The 17,656-nt window shown below is 37.1% G+C and overlaps 1 protein-coding gene across 1 annotated transcript in view; it reads left to right on the top strand.

Moving 5' to 3' along the window:
- Positions 1-17,656, top strand: part of cpamd8 (C3 and PZP-like, alpha-2-macroglobulin domain containing 8) — a 65,695-nt gene that overhangs the window by 34,898 nt on the left and 13,141 nt on the right. The window contains exons 24-36 of the mRNA XM_002934370.5: positions 907-1,205; positions 2,470-2,695; positions 3,118-3,294; positions 3,809-3,890; positions 3,973-4,129; positions 4,480-4,554; positions 6,540-6,705; positions 8,383-8,469; positions 9,223-9,359; positions 10,269-10,424; positions 11,477-11,539; positions 11,716-11,924; positions 12,832-12,919. Coding sequence (XP_002934416.1) covers positions 907-1,205; positions 2,470-2,695; positions 3,118-3,294; positions 3,809-3,890; positions 3,973-4,129; positions 4,480-4,554; positions 6,540-6,705; positions 8,383-8,469; positions 9,223-9,359; positions 10,269-10,424; positions 11,477-11,539; positions 11,716-11,924; positions 12,832-12,919 — 1,922 coding nt within the window. The remainder of the gene's footprint in view (positions 1-906; positions 1,206-2,469; positions 2,696-3,117; positions 3,295-3,808; positions 3,891-3,972; positions 4,130-4,479; positions 4,555-6,539; positions 6,706-8,382; positions 8,470-9,222; positions 9,360-10,268; positions 10,425-11,476; positions 11,540-11,715; positions 11,925-12,831; positions 12,920-17,656) is intronic.

Raw genomic sequence — 17,656 nt, 5'->3', positions numbered from 1 at the left:
TAATAGGGAACTGCAGTTGCTCAGGTGTTCAGGAAATGCAATGGTCAATATGTTTGACAAATGTGAAAAAATAAACCTCACAATTTTTAGTAGTAATTCTAAGATGTAAACTAATCACTAGTCACTATAAATAAATGGACTAGGAATATAAATGCTTAATTAATGTTACAAGGTAACAAACAATAGCAATTCATATTACATCTGTCCCAAGGTCTTACTTTAAAGGTGGACTGTACTCCCCAATATTTTACCTAACACCTTGCCCACAGCTACTTCAATTGACCAAAAGTCAGCGATCCCTAACCAGTGGCTTGTGAGCAATATGTTGCTCACTACCCCCTCCGATGTTGCTCCCAGTGGCATTGAAGCAGGTGCCCATTTTTAAATTTCTAGTTTAGAAACAAGTTTTTGAAGCATAGAGACTCAGTGTTACTCCAAGCAGAGCCTCCTGCAGGCTAGCAGTCCTCATAGTCCACAAGGGACTACCGAGTAGCCAATCACAGTCTTTATTTGGCATCCTCAAAGAACTGTTTTTATGCCTCTGTGGCTCACCAGCACTTTTTACATCTGGGTATGACTCACGAAAGGTTGGGGATACCTGATCTAAGTGATCATATGGCCATGTCACTTTTGAGTCCAGACTTCACAACATTGATCACCAGTGTGCATGTTTTTTGTCAGCAATCACCAATGTGGAGCCTGGGACAAGGTGTGATACAGCCAAACTGGGTGGTCACCAACCACTATAAAATTAGCAAGCAGTTTGGGGAACCCTTTACTTTTTAGCAGTAAGGATGTGATTGGTAGGGGGCTGTGCAGAAAAGGGTTGATAGATAAAAAAAACCTCAGGACAAGTTTAGTTAAAGTGATCCTTCGTGAATTTATTTGTTGTTTTTTTTGGCCTAGAGAAAATTCAGATTTCTACACCCAACAAGTTTGAGTATCAGTATGTGCAAAAGCCACAACGGATGACTCATTTTGACCTGACGGTCAAGGCCCACAATGATGCTCATATAGCTCTGTCCTCTGGGCCCCATGACATGGCTGAAATGATAGAGATCGTCATTGGGGGACAGCAGAATTCCCGAACATGGATATCCACTAGCAAGATGGGTGACCCAGTGTCCAGTGCAAGCACATCCTCTGTTTTATCTTGGGATGAGTTCCGTGCATTTTGGATTAGCTGGAAGAATGGAGTGATCCAGGTAATTCCATCTCTTAGCAGGTCATGTGATAGCTACTTTTTAAAAATATTCTTTATTTTTGTATTAATGTATTTTTTTTAACGCAATAAACAAGTAAGTCATAATGACATATGAAAATTTTATACCATATAAAGCATACTTTAAAGAACATTAAAGCAAGTCATATGTTGTTAGAAATTTTCAATTAAACTATTGTTCAAAACTGTGCAGCACATTTCCATAGGCTTTGGAATTCACCTTTCATGATAGCGTAGGGCAACACAAGTACATCCCAATAAAATACATAGAACGTTTACAAAATATTTCAGAAACCGAAGAAAGTAAATGTATATGATGGAAATTGCATCACCGTTATATCTTTGTTTGTGCTCAAATGTAATGTAATGATTGCTAAAAAAAAAAGTACACTATACATTAGGATTTTCCAGTAGAACTTGCATAAGAGAATGTGTGATAGTATAGTTTTACAAAGCTTGATGTTACAGTCAGTAGAAAGTGTCCAATGTGTCACAGCCCTTATAGTTTTTAATTGTTATTGAAATTAGAAAGTATAATGAATAAGTTAATTAATATACTGTATTTAAATGTAATCTAATGAAAATTGTGTATTGTATATATGAAAAACTGCACATCATGCATTATTAGCTAAAATGGGATGTTAGGAATTTATGAAATAAGATTTGCCCTTTTAAAATTCAGCATCAAATTATCTGGTTTTATTAAAATACTGAACATCATCCTTTATTCATTAAAGAAGACCGTTAATGTATTAGTGGCAGAAAGGAATCCACAATCTCTACTAATCCCCTCATTAGTTAACTAGAAGTGCCCAGAGTTTTTGCTGGTTGACCTCATTTCAGAATTAGGGACATCTTTTATCTGTCAAGTGAATATCCTTTTGCTAAACTTTCTGGCTTCCGCAGCTGCTCTATTACACTTATTTGCAGCCGTTCACATTGTCATCTACTTGCACCTAGAATATTTACCTTCAGAGCACAAAATTGGTTCTGGATATGGATATAACCACAGCAGACTGCACTAATTGTGCCCCATTTAGATTTCCCTTAAATCTGAGTGCAACATAATAACCTTGGGCTGAATATACTGTAGACTGGTTGTAATGTGCACCCATTTATTTTTTTAATTCAATCAATCTTTTAACATTATCCTTGTTCCGATAACAGTGATGACTTGTATATTTGTTTAACAGTAAAAGTCTTTATACAATGCTTATCCTTTATGTATATGTCCTCACGATTCCTAGGTAGGATATGGCATTTACAGTTCCAATGACTCTGTTATCGTAGAATGGACAGTCGACAGACAGCCAGATGTGAAGTTCATCGGTTTTTCCACAGGCTGGGGCTCCATGGGGGAGTTCAAAATATGGAGGAAAGAAGAAACGGATGAGAACCACAATGAGGCCTTCACTCTAGGGGTCCCACACAATGTTATCCCAGGGTCTGAAAGGGCCACTGCATCTATTATAGGTCAATATCATTATTCCTTTCTAAATAATTGTAACATCTTTCAGATGCTGCTCTAAAGACAGAAACTATAATGAATCTGGAGTTCTTTAGATTATTGAGTTTAAGTAATTATAGGCCACATAAAATGCCTTTACTAGATAAATTGCAATGATGTGCTTTATCTTAAAAATGAAAATACAGAGTCATTATTATTTTTTATTTATCTTAATGTATGGATAGCAAGGAGCTTTCATTGAACTTCATGAGATTCGAAAGCATATTTTGAGTAACAACAGTCTTATGGACCCATTAGGAAGGCAGTAAGCTAACATGGTGTCACCAACAGAAGCTCAAAATAATTGCAGAAAAGTTAGAAATTTATTCAGGATTTCAGTTATTTGCCATTGTATTAACAATCCATTTCTAATGCATTCTTTGCTTAGGTGATGTAATGGGCCCAACCGTGAGTAATTTGGATAACCTTCTCCGACTCCCATTTGGTTGTGGGGAGCAAAATATGATCCATTTTGCTCCCAATGTCTTTGTGTTAAAGTATCTGCAAAAAACCAGACAGTTGTGTCCTGAAGTGGAAAGTGAAGCTGTGGACTATCTGGTACAGGGTAGGTGTTATGTCGAAATGCTAAATAATATAGCCCAGGAAAGCTTTTATATATATTTTTTTATTTTTATAGAATTTTGATATATAAGGCAGCTCACTTGATAATGATTATGCTTGTTACATAGTTACATACATAGTTACATAGGGTTGAAAAAAGACCAGAGCCCATCAAGTTCAACCCTTCCAAGTTAACTCAGCACACATAACCTATCCTGACCTACCTGTACACTCACATACATAAACCATATATACCACCATCAGTACTACCTGTAGATTTTAGTATCACAATAGCCTTGGATACTATGCATCTTCAAGAAATCATCCAAGAGCCTCTTAAAGGCATTAACAGAATCTGCCATTACAACAACACTAGGAAGGGCATTCCCCAACCTCACTGACCTCACCATGAATAACCATCTACAATGCTGCAAATTAAAGTTTTATTCTTCCAATCTAAATATGTTCATGTTTTGTGTAACTGACCAGCAACCTTTTATTTTCTTGCCCTGATACAGGCTACCAACGTCAGCTGACATACAAGAGGCTAGATGGCTCCTATAGTGCCTTTGGAGAAAGGGACTCATCTGGAAGTATGTGGTAAGGCATGTGAGAAGAACTGGAACATTTTTAGTCTAAATGAAGTTTGTATAAATTCACACTACCCATATTACTTTTGCAGGCTTACTGCTTTTGTTCTGAAATCCTTTGCTCAGTCTCGAGGTTTCATCTTTATTGACCCTGGTGAACTCTCTGCTGCAAAAGACTGGATAATCCAGCATCAAAATAAGGATGGGTCTTTTCCTGCTATGGGCCGTATTCTCAACAAGGATATTCAGGTATAAAGGGTATTGCACAGTAAAAGGAATCAGCAGTATTCTCTTGCCTTCACTGTTCTATACAATTTTTTTGACACTTTCCTCTGCTAAATGCATTGTGTGGCTCTTTGCATTTTGCTTTGTGCCAAGCTTTTGACCTCCCACAATGTGCCTTTCTCAACCTATTGCTGTCTTCCACAGTATTTCATACTGCCTATAGTTTTATATTCCTTTTCCAGCTCTAGACATTTAACTTATTTACATTTCCTTGACACCAATCCAAAATTCCAATTTCCCATGTCACATAAGCTTTGACAAACTTGTTTTGCTTTCCTCCACAAATATGTAGACATATTATTTTTCTTCTACAGGGGGGTAATCATGGGAAAATTGCACTGACTGCATATGTGGCAGCTGCTCTCTTAGAGACAGGAGTAACATCAGAGGTAAGTGTTTTGATTCAGTTTGTTAAGAACTGAATTCACAATTTAATAACCATAAAGGAAAAGTCTTGCAAGTCCTTGCAAAATCAAACTAAGATAGTATAGACAAATCTTTACTGCCATGCAAAGAGGGGCACTAACTGGATAGGTTAAACCACTTACCCACCAAGTAAATAACTAAGATCATTTATGTGTAGATAATATTGGTATATCCCACAGTGCAGTCAAAATTGTTTGGGAATTTGCAAAATGGTCTATATCATTTCATTATTATGTTATTTCGTGAAGTTAAAGTTCTTCTATATTTGGTATTTGCTAAATATGGCTTGTTGCCCTGAGCTGTTTCCTTTTTAAAGGAACAGTAACACCAAAAAATCAAAGTGTATAAAAGGAACTACAGTATAATGTAATGTTGCCCTACACTGGTGCAACTGGTGTATTTGCTTTAGAAACATTACTATAGTTTAGTAAATGAAGCTGCTGTGTAGCCATGGGGGCAGCCATTTAAAAGAGAAAAGGCACAGGTTACATAGCAGATAACAGATAAGTTCTGTACAATACAATGGTGTTTTATCTGTTATCTGCTATGTAACCTGTGCCTTTTCTCCTTTTTCCAGCTTGAATGGCTGCCCCCATGGCTACACAGCAGCTTTTTATATAAACTATAGAAGTGTTTCTGAAGCAAATGTGCAAATTTTACTAGTGCAGGGCAACAGTGCATTGTATTATGATTACTTAAAAACATTTTTATTTTTTGGTGTTACTGTTCCTTTAAATGGAATCTCATGTGTTAGTAAAGAATTTCCATTATTTGGTCAATCTGTTGTAATGAAGCTATTAAATGAAATACATTTTTTAACTCAGAAAAAAAAATGTTCATCCGCCTTGCATTCTTGCTCATTCATGCTGACTACCCTAACAGAGCATGAGGAATTTAATCTCAGAAATAGATGAAATACCAGTCATACTGAAGAGTGGGGATCAGGCAGATTTCCAGAATAAGTATTTAGAACTCAGAGGATTAAGAATTAGAGGGGAAACCTCACATGTGTGTTTTAAACTGCTGAATATAAGTAAACATTCTGGGGTAATCCTCGATTTAAACTGGTAAAACAGCGAACCGAAACTAAGTAAAAATAATGCTGATAATAGATTGGCAAATGCCTAGGCTTCCACACCTGTATTAGCAATAAGGTGAGATTCTATTTTTTAGACTTGTACATATTCATGATTTGTGCCAGAATTTTGCCTTTTGAAAACAAATGCTTGTTCTTGTGCTAGAATAAAGTAAAATAATTCACGTATGGTACAGTCTTCCACTATGTCAGTATGTAGCCCCCAACTCTGCTTGCCTCAGGCTGATATATGTGAGATTTGTAAATCTGGCCCCTAGAAACTGATGACATAGGTGGTAGTTCTGTAGAGAGTATTATTTAGAACATAAACTGAAATTGCATGGCTAGCTATAAGACAGTCAAGGCTATCACCTATAACAAGCAATCTGCAGGTAACATTTACAGATGTTACATTTGTTTAAAAACAAAGATCTTGTTCGTTGTTAAAGGTTACTGCTTCTGGCCAAACTTAATGGTTTTTATTACATATGGTGGTAATTTCAAATACTACAGTTTCATATACTGAAATGACGTATCCTTCCAAAGGAACCCCAGCCTTCTTTTTCTACCACTGAGCAAGAATGATTTGCTGTGGCATAATTTTCTTATAGTGTCAGCGGCGCTGATTTGCCCATTGTTTATAAATGACCCCAGTATCTCCACCAGAACCTGGAATTAACTAATGTTTGAACGGTGGTTTAAAAAACATTAATGTAGTGAGAAATAAAAAATATATAACTACTGCTTATGCAGCAGTATTACTTGCCAAAATGCCTGAGGTAGTGTTATCAGCAAAGTGTAAATACAAACTAATCAGTTCCTATGTCTACACAGTCCAGTGGGGTGATATGTATATACATTTTTTTTTTTCAGGACGAGAGAATTGCAGTTTCTAAAGCGAAACTATTTTTAGAGTCCCATTTGTTTACAGTGGATGATCCGTACACTACAGCACTGACTTCTTACGCCCTGACTCTTTTACGTAGCACCTATGCTCCTGTGGCTCTCCGCAAACTGAATGCCATGGCCATAACTCACGGTACTTTCTTTTATATGGCTGCATCATTGATAGCTTTGGCTCTGTGGAATAAGCAGAGAATAGTAAAGGTTTAGGGAGTTTTAGCCTCTCCATAAAGTGACCACCAATATATAATTTTGCAGTCAGAACTTTGCAGTCAGAACTTTGCAGTCAGAAGCCATCTATTGGTAGCTTGTTTCCAACTGAGGTCGATTGTGCACATAACATTTCTCCACTGACATATTTCTGCTGGTAAAAAAAATCCTTTATAAACCTGTCTGCCCTTGATATAATACCACCAAATGTTACCACTTCTGACATTTTTGGGGGCAGTTAGATTGAAAACATATCTAATCTTTTGTAAAGGGTTTGTGTCTGAAAGTGGATTGCTGTTTCCTGCATAGGGCAACAAAGAGAAATCTTCAGCACACCACTTACATACATACTATCAAAGGTAGCTTGACTTCCTCAGCTGCTCCCCAGCTTTTTTCCATGTACCTTTGTAGAGGGAAGAAGTCGGGGATAGGGCACTACTACACTAATAATGTGTGTGCCACGCATATCTCTGCAGCGGCAGATACCAGTCGAGGGCAAAGGACCACATATTAAGAGAAAGCACACCATATGGCCTCTGAAACGCCTGCTTATTCTCCCAGATCTTCATGTTACATGTACCATTTTTAATCTGAACTCTTTAGCTTCCTCTCTATCCAAGATGCTGTGTACGTTCTTGGCAGAGAAATATGTCATATGCCACTTGTTTGCAACTATTATGCACACATAGCTCTTTACTGGGGAATTACAGGAAGGTCATCTGCCATAGGGTCCATTTTAAACAAATAAATTAAATTTTAAAAAAAATAATGAAACAGTACCTCGTACTTGATCCTAACTAAGATATAATAAATCTTATTTGGAGGCAAAACAATCCTATTGGGTATAATTTAAATGTTTTTTAAGGTATAGAGAACTGAATTACAGAAAGACTCTTTATCTGGATAACCCTAGGTCCTGAGCATTCTGCACAGGCCTCTTACTTGTACTTAATAGCAGAAACTGAGGAAATACCACATGGGTCAGTAACCTTACCAGAACGTGCCACAAATTAATTCATTCATCTTCCTATATTTTTATTTAGGTGTGCAGTTAGTCCATAATTTTTGGATCTCACCCAATGCCAGTTGTTTCACAAAAGATGAATAAAAACTGAATCTCAACTTAAATTTCTGTATACAAATTTGAGCAACAATCAATCAAAGTGAAGATAGGATTTAGTTCATCTAAATACTTTCACATTTGGATTTGGCAAAATAAAATTCTTTAGGAAATAGCTGGAATTCAGCTGAGCCCCAAATTTAATATTGGGTTTTGTGCATTTATGCCTATCATGCAGAGTACTTAAGTCAGGCAGATTTTGACCATACTGCCTGGCCATCCGACCATAATTGCCAGGTCAGGGATCCTTTTCAGTGAACCATTATGTGATTCATATGCATTATGGAAATAAATATGTCCATCTACATTGAAAGAAATACATTTATATGATATTACATTTGCTGGTTTGGAATCTATCGGTGCTGCTACTATGTATCAAAAACATTTAAAGAACTAAAGGTCCAAGAAATTCTACCGATGAACTAGAGAGAGTATAATGTTCAAGATCCCAACCTGACAATGAGACACATTGCAATCTTTCAGATGGTTTTACACACTGGAGTTTAACTGGGAGTGCAGCCACAGAAGAGGATACATTCATGGGCTTTAATGATGGCCTCTCCCAGTCAGGTGAGATGTCATTATATAAAAACAGATCATCAGACATACATTGTCTGGTATTAAAATAGATTAGTTTAGATTTTTGCTTTTGTCTCTGTGAACATGAATTAGTTGAGTTTTTTATTGTGTTAAAAGCCTTTAATGAATACATATGAGGACCCCTGTCTCTCTCTCTCTCTCTCTCTCTATCTATCTATCTATCATCTATCTATCTATCTATCTATCTATCATCTATCTATCTATCTATCATCTATCTATCTATCTATCATCTATCTATCATCTGTCTATCTATCATCTATCTATCATCTATCTATCTATCATCTATCTATCATCTATCTATCATCTATCTATCTATCTATCATCTATCTATCTATCATCTATCATCTATCTATCATCTATCTATCATCTATCTATCATCTATCTATCATCTATCTATCAATCTATCATCTATCTATCATCTATCTATCATCTATCTATCATCTATCTATCATCTATCTATCTATCATCTATCTATCATCTATCTATCATCTATCTATCATCTATCTGTCTGTCTTAGTGGTAATATTTTATCAGTGGCTGTTTTTTATTTTATGTAATTCTTTTATAGTCTGTCTATTATAGTCTTATATTATATTCTTGTATTGTTATTATTATATACTTTAGCTTGTTTCCATCATATGTTGGATCTATATGTGTCTTTTTTTCCTGTATTTTTTTGTTTGTTTGTCCTTTATATGAAATTGTGTTTCTGTAAACTCTTAGTGATCTCAGCTGAAGTTGAAATGACTGCATATGCCTTGCTTACTTACACTTTGATGGGAGACGTAGCATCAGCTCTGCCTGTAGTAAAGTGGTTGTCACAGCAACGAAACTCTCTCGGGGGATTCTCCTCCACACAGGTCAGATATCTGATTTGATCAGTTCTGAATTTGTTCATTTTGGATAATATGTATGATCATTTTGTGTTTTGGGGATTCATAGTAAAGGAGTATCCATTATCTTGCTATGTAATGAGATGCTGGTTAAAAGTTCAATACCAAGTCTATTTGTGGCTATAGAGAACACCTGTAGGGGTTATTGATTTATATTATGTTGTTTTTATTACTAAATTACACTGTGTACATTACAAATAATTCACTCTACTATTAATAATGTTATTCTTGAACCAACAAATGTTTTTTTTTAGTTGGAATATTGGTGTGTAGACAGCCATCTCAGTGCATTGTGCCTGAGTCTGAGTTTTGAGAAAGAGCAAACACTACACAGTAGAACTGCTCTCAGATAAGCTATTGTTTCCCCTACTCAATAAGTACATAAGCAACTGTCACAATGGGCTTAAAAATCTTGGGAGTTAAAAACATTAACAGGCTCACCTCACTGTTGGCTTACTCTCATCAACCAGTGGCAGGTATGGATTATCAGATTATCACAGTGGATTTCCTCTGCATCAATCCCAGCAGACATTGCAAAAGTGACTATTCTCTAAGAACATTCACATTTATTCTTGGAAAACGCTAGATTCTCCAGTATATTATTACTTTCCAGATAGCAAAGCATATCCTGCCTATTAATAACATTTTATTTTTTAAGTATGTATTATAAAGTATCTGTAGATTATTGGCAGATTGTGGGGCTCCAGAATCCAGTAGATGAGCAATGCACATAAGTATTGTATTAATAAACATAAGTAGGATTTTCATAAGACTAATATGATAAAGCTTTATATGATACAGTTAAATGATCCTGCTTTTAATGTAGGCTTATTGTCAATCCTTTAGAATAAAACTGGCATATTGTATTATCCTTAGGACACTTGTGTGGCTCTGCAGGCTCTTGCTGAATATGCTATTCTCTCTTATGTTGGAGGTGTTAACCTCACAATATCTTTGGCATCAACCAACCTGGATTACCAAGAAACATTTGAACTTCATCGGTTAAATAAGAAAATTCTTCAGACAGCCAAGGTAAGTAAAAGTTTTGCTTTTCTGAGTTGGTATTTTCCAGTTACTGCACTCAAACTTGGCAAGTGACTTCTTTGGCATAGACGTCCAGGTGCCCCAGAAGCGATGTCTCCAACTGAATGTGCATTGTAGCAGATCTTGTTAGGCTGATGGCCCACGGGTAATTAGTCATCTGCGGTTAATCTCCACTACCATGGGCAACTAATCTCCCTGAAATGAAATTTTCATTATTGCCAGTGGAAAGGCATTCATGTTGCTTAGTTTTCCAAAGTCACATGGTTTCCACCAGTGATTCACTTTTTTTAACCGTGGGTGACTAATCTCCCCATGGCCCATCAGCCTTATAGAGTACACTTAAAAACAGAATCCTTCATATGCCATTCTGTGGCATATGTAGGGCTATTTACAGTACTACTAGAACTATGTTTTACAAGTGGCATGAAGTATCACTAGTCTAGCTAATTTTGTGACATGTTTTATTTTAAATATTAGAAGAGGAAGAGAAGATTAGCTAGGTTCTCTAACAAAGGAATTTAGATCAGGACTCCCTTAGCTTGAGACCAATAACTAATGTACCCTACTGAGCCAGACAGTTGTTCCGTGGGCAGAGGCATACTAATTTGATGTCTTAAGCCACTGAGTGAAAACAAATCTGTGTGTCTCCAAGAAAAGTAAAACATTTATAAACAGATATCTGATTTTCTTGACAGCTAGAGGTAAAGAAAATCAATAAAAGTAACTATACAGTGAGGCATTGCACATTTTTTAAAGTAGGCAGTTTGAACAAACCCATGGGAAGGAACACTGGATAAGAAATAAAACTCCCCTCTATTTCACTTATACTCACCAATTTGAATTCTTAGAAACTGAATGTCCCTTATTTATCATTCTTTTCCAAAATAGAGCAGAGACTCTGTTTATCTAGAGTGGATTGCGCCCTGACTTTCACTTTGTCAGTAACCCCTGTAGATACATCAGTAAATACATTAGCCCATGTATTTTGAATATTATTTGATATCATTACATATAGCTTATCTTTATTTGTGTTCTTACAGATTCCCTCAATTCCCACTGGTTTATTTGTCAGTGCTAAAGGGGAAGGTTGCTGCTTAATGCAGGTAAACACAAAATTGCAGATGCTTTGCAGAGTGATTTTTTTTGCAATTGCAAAAGTGTCCTTTTTTGTGAAATGCTTTTGTTTTTTACAGTTATTATCATAATAAACAAAAAAAACATTGAATACTTGCCTTTATATTGTTCTACAGACTGACCAGTATTTTCTACTGCTCTCTAGATTGATGTTCATTACAATGTTCCTGATCCAGTGGCCAAACCAGCTTTCCAGCTTTTGATCTATTTAAAGGAACCAAAACTTAGCAGGAAGAGGAGACATGTAGTTCATCAAGAAACACCACTCAGAGATCGAGCCCTTCCAGATGATGATGATCCAGGATCTCATCAGGACCATCAAGAGTACAAAATTACTCTTGAGGCCTGCACCAGGTGACTCTTTGTCTGTCTGTTACCTTGTGCTGCTAACTAGTTATGAAATACCGTTTTCAAAATGGGTGTGGTAGCACGTTAGGTTGCCATGTTTAGGTTACTGTTCTCTAACAAGTGGTTTACTGATGTTTATATTAAGGTTAATAAAATGATTTGTGTTACCTTTATGAAGTGAATACTATAGATATGTAAATTTTGGTACTATATCTTCAAAATGAATACTTAAGCAACCACTAATGTACATCATAACAAGTGACCTATTAAAGAATCTTACTGTATTGGCAATACATATCAGTGAAGAGTGCCTGAATCTTACTGTATTGGCAATGTATATCAGTAAATATTACCCATTTACATCCTTTACCTAGAGCCACCATTTTGTGATGGTCTGTGTGCTCCCTCAGTGATCACCTGACAGGAAATAATGCAGCTTTAATTGTAACAGGAATAAGTGTAGGAGAAAAAGATAGAGCTCTGTCCATTAAATGGCTGATGTAACCTAGCATATGCATGTGCCCTTAGTTTGTGTGTGAGTGAATCGTATAATCCAGGGGACAACCCTTAGCGCTTAAGTACTTATCCAATAATGCATACTACTAAAAAAGTATATTTTTATGAAAATGGTTTATTTAGATGAAATAGTTTTTAACTTTTGTGCTTAACGAAGCAGTAACATCAATAAAAAGGAAGATATTTCTTTGATTACATATTTTCTGTATAAATATGATTCATTTCTAGAAATATTATTCCGTGTTCAACTTTTCAAAAGTGCATGTTCTGTGAGGCAAGGTTCATATTGTGTATATCCTTTACCAGGGATATTAAATGAAGATTTGGTTCAACTTTGCTGGCAGGTTCTGACAGACATTCTTGTAATAAACAAATATATATTTACCTCATTTTTCAGATGGCTTCATGCTGGAGCTTCTAACATGGCTGTTTTAGAACTGGCCTTATTATCAGGCTTCAGAGCAGACATTGAAAGTTTGGAGCAGGTAATTATGTGCCAATAACTGTTATTCAGAGTATATACAAATAGCCAACTCTTTTCAGCTTTATATTGTTGTTCTGCGCAAAAATCAGAACGTATATATGAACGTCAAACTACACTTCCTTTAACTACATTTCATTTTTGTAATGTAGGAAGGAACATTTTCAATACATGGGTTGAGATTTAATAAAGAATAAGAAAATGTGCTTGCATGCATTTCTGGATATGTATGAGTAGTCAGGATCTTTTAATGGGTGGAAGGGATTTTATGCACAAATTGGATTGGAAAGCCATGGGTGACAGATCTGCTCTAAAGAAATTGTTTTTACAACTTCCTAAAGGTTTGCATAATATCCAACATCTGGATTGAATTGGGCTAGAGGCTGCTCAGAGGATGCTGCTTATTGCATATAGATGTAAACTGTAAACGCTAGTGCTGCTTAACCCCAGAATGGTAACTTGACAAAGGCAACCGTCAGTGGCATTTAGGGGTACATTCCACATATCAGTGTGTTTTTTTCTTAACAACAATACTATATTATTTATATAAATATGTAAACTATTCTTAATGTTACAACAAGTTGCAAACTTATATGGCATTTGAATCTTTTTATGTAGGATCTAGTAATTTCTCCATTTCTTTTCCTCTGCCATCTTTAATAGGCAGATTTTCCATAGAGACACCATCAAAAACAATAAAAGACATATATGCAATGTAAGTTTCCTGCAGTATTGTGAAAGGTCTAGACAAAAACTAGTTGGATCAGGGCTTTATAAAACAAAAAGACTAATGTAGAGAGATTAAAATTTTGTATTTAGTGAGTATAGTATTACAAAGTATTACATGGAGCAGCCACTATTAGCAAAAGCAGGGATTCTGTTTCAAGTATTAACAGTAAAAATAACTAAAAGTATACAGAGACATTATTCAGGAGGTTTCAAAATTAAGTTGGTTTGCTGTAGTATTTTATTGTCAAATGGTGCTGTGATCCATTTTCTTTATATTATTTATATGACCGATAGAGAACTTTTTATGTACATTAATTTTTTGAAAAGTAGTTTTTAGTGTCAATATCACTATAGAAAACAGTGTACCGGATGTCCTGTCCAGCAACTCATTCTCCAGAGGTGTCTTGCATCTACATTAATTAGGCAGAAAGGGTCAGTTAGGAAGTTAGGTCATAATACAAGATACCTATCATCAGGGCCGCTGCTGGCCAAATGGGTGCCCTAAGCAGAAATTTACTTTTGTTCCCCCTCCCCCAAATATTACGGAAGTAAAAATAAAATAATAAAAAAAAACTCCTACTATAGGGGCCAAAATAGAACTTTATTCAAAAAAGTAAATACATAAATACAGAGCTCACAATCAGCAAGACAATGTAAATGCCCGCAGCTGACACAGTGCCTATTTCCTATGTAAGGGCCCCTCAATAGACAGTTCCCTTTGTAAGAGCCCCACCATGATCAGCTGATCTACCGGCGTTACCTGGACTCAGTACGGGGGGTTCCGCTCCTGCCTTTCATCGGGGCTCTGTTCCTGCCGCTGCCGCCGGGCACTATCCGGAGAGCTTGTTATTCGTTTCTTGGGATGAGTAGTTCTCATTGGTGGAGGCGTCGTTGGCCTTAGCCAATATAATGCGGCATATAACCCAGCCCCCGGAGAGAGAGCGCTGATTGGCTACTGGTACTGCCTGCCACCAGTAAACAAGACGATATCCCAGAATGTGTACTGCGCTCCTTGTTAACCCTTTCCCTGCCGCCGGCCTCTGCCTTATTTACTCCTATAAAAACGATTTTTTAAAACAGCTGTGATGGTGCCCCCCTGGGAGTTGGTGCCCTACGCAGACTGCGTACTCTGCGTATAGGGAGCGGCGGTACTGCCTATCATGTGCAAGCAGAAAAAGAAATATGAGAACATGGAAGCAGAAGAAGAAAGAGCAGACAGGTGGAAATTATATGTGAAATCAGGGTTGGACTGAACCCCCCCCCACACACACACACATACACACACTGGCTGTCTTCCTTCTGTCCTGCCCACTCATCTTGCACCCTGCTGCCCCCACTCCCACCAGCCCCATTAACCTTCTGGGCCCCCACTGACCTCCCCTTCACTTTGCTGGTTGGTCCCTGGTCACCCTCTCTGTCACCCTGCTGGGCCTCTCTGCCAGCCTCCACGCTAGACTGCCCAACCCTTTGCTGCCAGACTGCCGGGCACCCCGCCACCCTTCCCTGATGGATTGCTGGGCCTTCTCCCGACCATACTTTGGAAGGAAAGATGGCTGTGTGATCCACTGTGGGATGCACAGCCATTTTTTTGGCAGAGGAAGGAGCATGGGAGGCACACTGAGAAAGAGGAAATGTTGGTGGGATTGTGCATGAGCAAGAGTGGGTGCTATAATTCTAATTATATCTGGAGTTAATTTGTTTATTTTTCATTTTTTGTTCATACTGGCATGTGTGGGGTTCATTTGTCTATTGTTAGCACTCATCTTACTAGCATGCCTGGCTTTAATATTAATCGTCTATTTTGGCAGTGAACTTACTGGCATGTCTAAGGTGTTTTATTGTCTATTTCTTACTGGCATTTCTGGGGTTAATATGCTCAATGACAATTTTCACTGTAGGCCCAATATTTTGATGTACACGCTTGTGCGTGTACGTAGCGGGGGCAGTGTTAGCTGTGAGAGGGGTGGTGGGCGTTGCAGTGGCCATTATGCGTATATGTGTTTGGTGGGCGCCTAGGTGAGATTCTCTGGTGTGCACCAGGTACCTCTGTCCGACACTGTGTGAAGTTCTCAGTTGTCTATCTGCCTTTGACAGTGTGTTGAATGGTTTGAGGGAAGTAATAGCAAGCAGGTTACAGGGCAGATGATGACAATTATAGGGCATAACTTGCACAGACAGAGCTAGAAAATAAATGCCATTCAATGTTATAGTTAACATTGAATATATATAATATAGTCCTCTTTGTTGCAAACCTTTTGTATGCAAATATTTCCCTATACTTAAAGGAAGTTCTAACATTTGAATTATATATATATATATATATAAACAAGCACCTTTTTACTTGCAGATTTTTATTTTTAATGACGGTTACACTTGGATTTAGAGCTTAAAACAAAAAAACAAACCCGTGTTCTATTGATTCCTATGGAATCCTATTCCTAATTTTAGAAGTGTATTTATCAAATGATCAAATGTTCCCTCATTGATAAATATGCTTCTAAAACTCCAATAGAAATGAATAAAATGAGGGTAAGGTTTTATGTATTAAGCTCTAAACTCATTTTGATAAATCAGCCCCTTGTCTTCCATACTTCTCCCGCCCTTTGATATTTCATGTTGGGTATTTTGAGCATGTGAGCTGTTGAATAGTCCTGAACCATAAAATGTGCTGTGTTGGATTTGATATATGTCATAAATGTACTTATATTATTAGCTTTGCTAGGTATAACTTGCCATGTGGTAGTTGCCATTATATATTGTATACATCTTAATCATTTCAGACTTATACTTTGCTGCCTGTTTGTTTTGTAATTGTCGGATGCACTTCCTTTTGCAGTTGGCTGTGAGCCTACCACTAAAAATGTGTTGGTATGCATAACATGCCAGTACTGATTTTAAGTCTCAGTTTGTCTCTGGCTCAAAGTCAAAATATATTAATAACACCCCCATTAAGCACCCCATGCTAAGAACCAGTGCTGAATGCCTTTCCCCAGCAGAACTACAGTCCTTGTAACTAACAGCACGGGCAAGAGAATTCTGAAAGCACCGATAGAAAGAATTAATAGGGCAACAGCAAGAACTGTAAATAAGATGAGGAATTATAATTAGGGGTTATATAGGATAATAACCTCAGTTAGAGAGAAGCAGAAATTCTGTTAAGCAGAATGAGTATCGAGTAGCAGCTTTAGGGTTAGATAATATGGGGAATAAGAGGCTTGATACAGGATATGTTGAGCAACCAGAGGAGTTTAAGAGAGGAGCTGTATAGAACATAGCCGTTTTATTTGGTTGTTTAAATAAGAAATAATTTAATAGCATCAAAGTTACGTGAAGCCTGTGAGAATTACTGGTTGGAGAATGGTGCTGGGTTGTAACTTTCCAACATTCTCTGTTTTATGTTTAGTGGCGCCTGTCTTCTTAGGGACTTCATAAAAACAGAATGCCTGCACCTTCCCCCTCCTCTCAGCCCTTCCTTGTTCTCTCATTTATTTAACCATTTCTATCAATTGAGACTGGTGGATCCCATATATAAAATTCAATTGTAGAAGCATTTTCATTTATATGTGTATCTGCTGCCTATTGCAATGTGACAGACCCCATTAAAAAGTATTCTTTAAGTTGCTTTTGTGTTAACACATTTGTCCTTGTGGCAACTGCTGCTATGTATATTAACCACTCTCTTCTCTCTGATGATTGTGTTTTTTTCTGGTGATGAAAGACCACATTACCTACTCATGTGGAACAGGCAAGCTATTAACTCTAGTCAAGTTCAAAAGCCACATTCTAGTTGCCCCTTTGCCTTTCCACACAATTCCATCCTATCCTGTTAATGCACGCCATTGCCCTTCCCTGCACATTTTACACATTTCCTTTCATCTTTTTTACACCCATTTCCACACAGGGATTTCTCTAATATTTCCGCCCTGCTACTGTAAACACACAATAAAAATACCAGAGTACGTGGAGAAAACAAATAGAGAATTACCCCAGTCAACACGAGCTATATCATATT

Source organism: Xenopus tropicalis, chromosome 1 (assembly GCF_000004195.4).
Source record: "Xenopus tropicalis strain Nigerian chromosome 1, UCB_Xtro_10.0, whole genome shotgun sequence".
Lineage (NCBI taxonomy): Eukaryota > Metazoa > Chordata > Amphibia > Anura > Pipidae > Xenopus > Xenopus tropicalis.
This window is presented reverse-complemented; position numbering and strand designations above follow the sequence as displayed.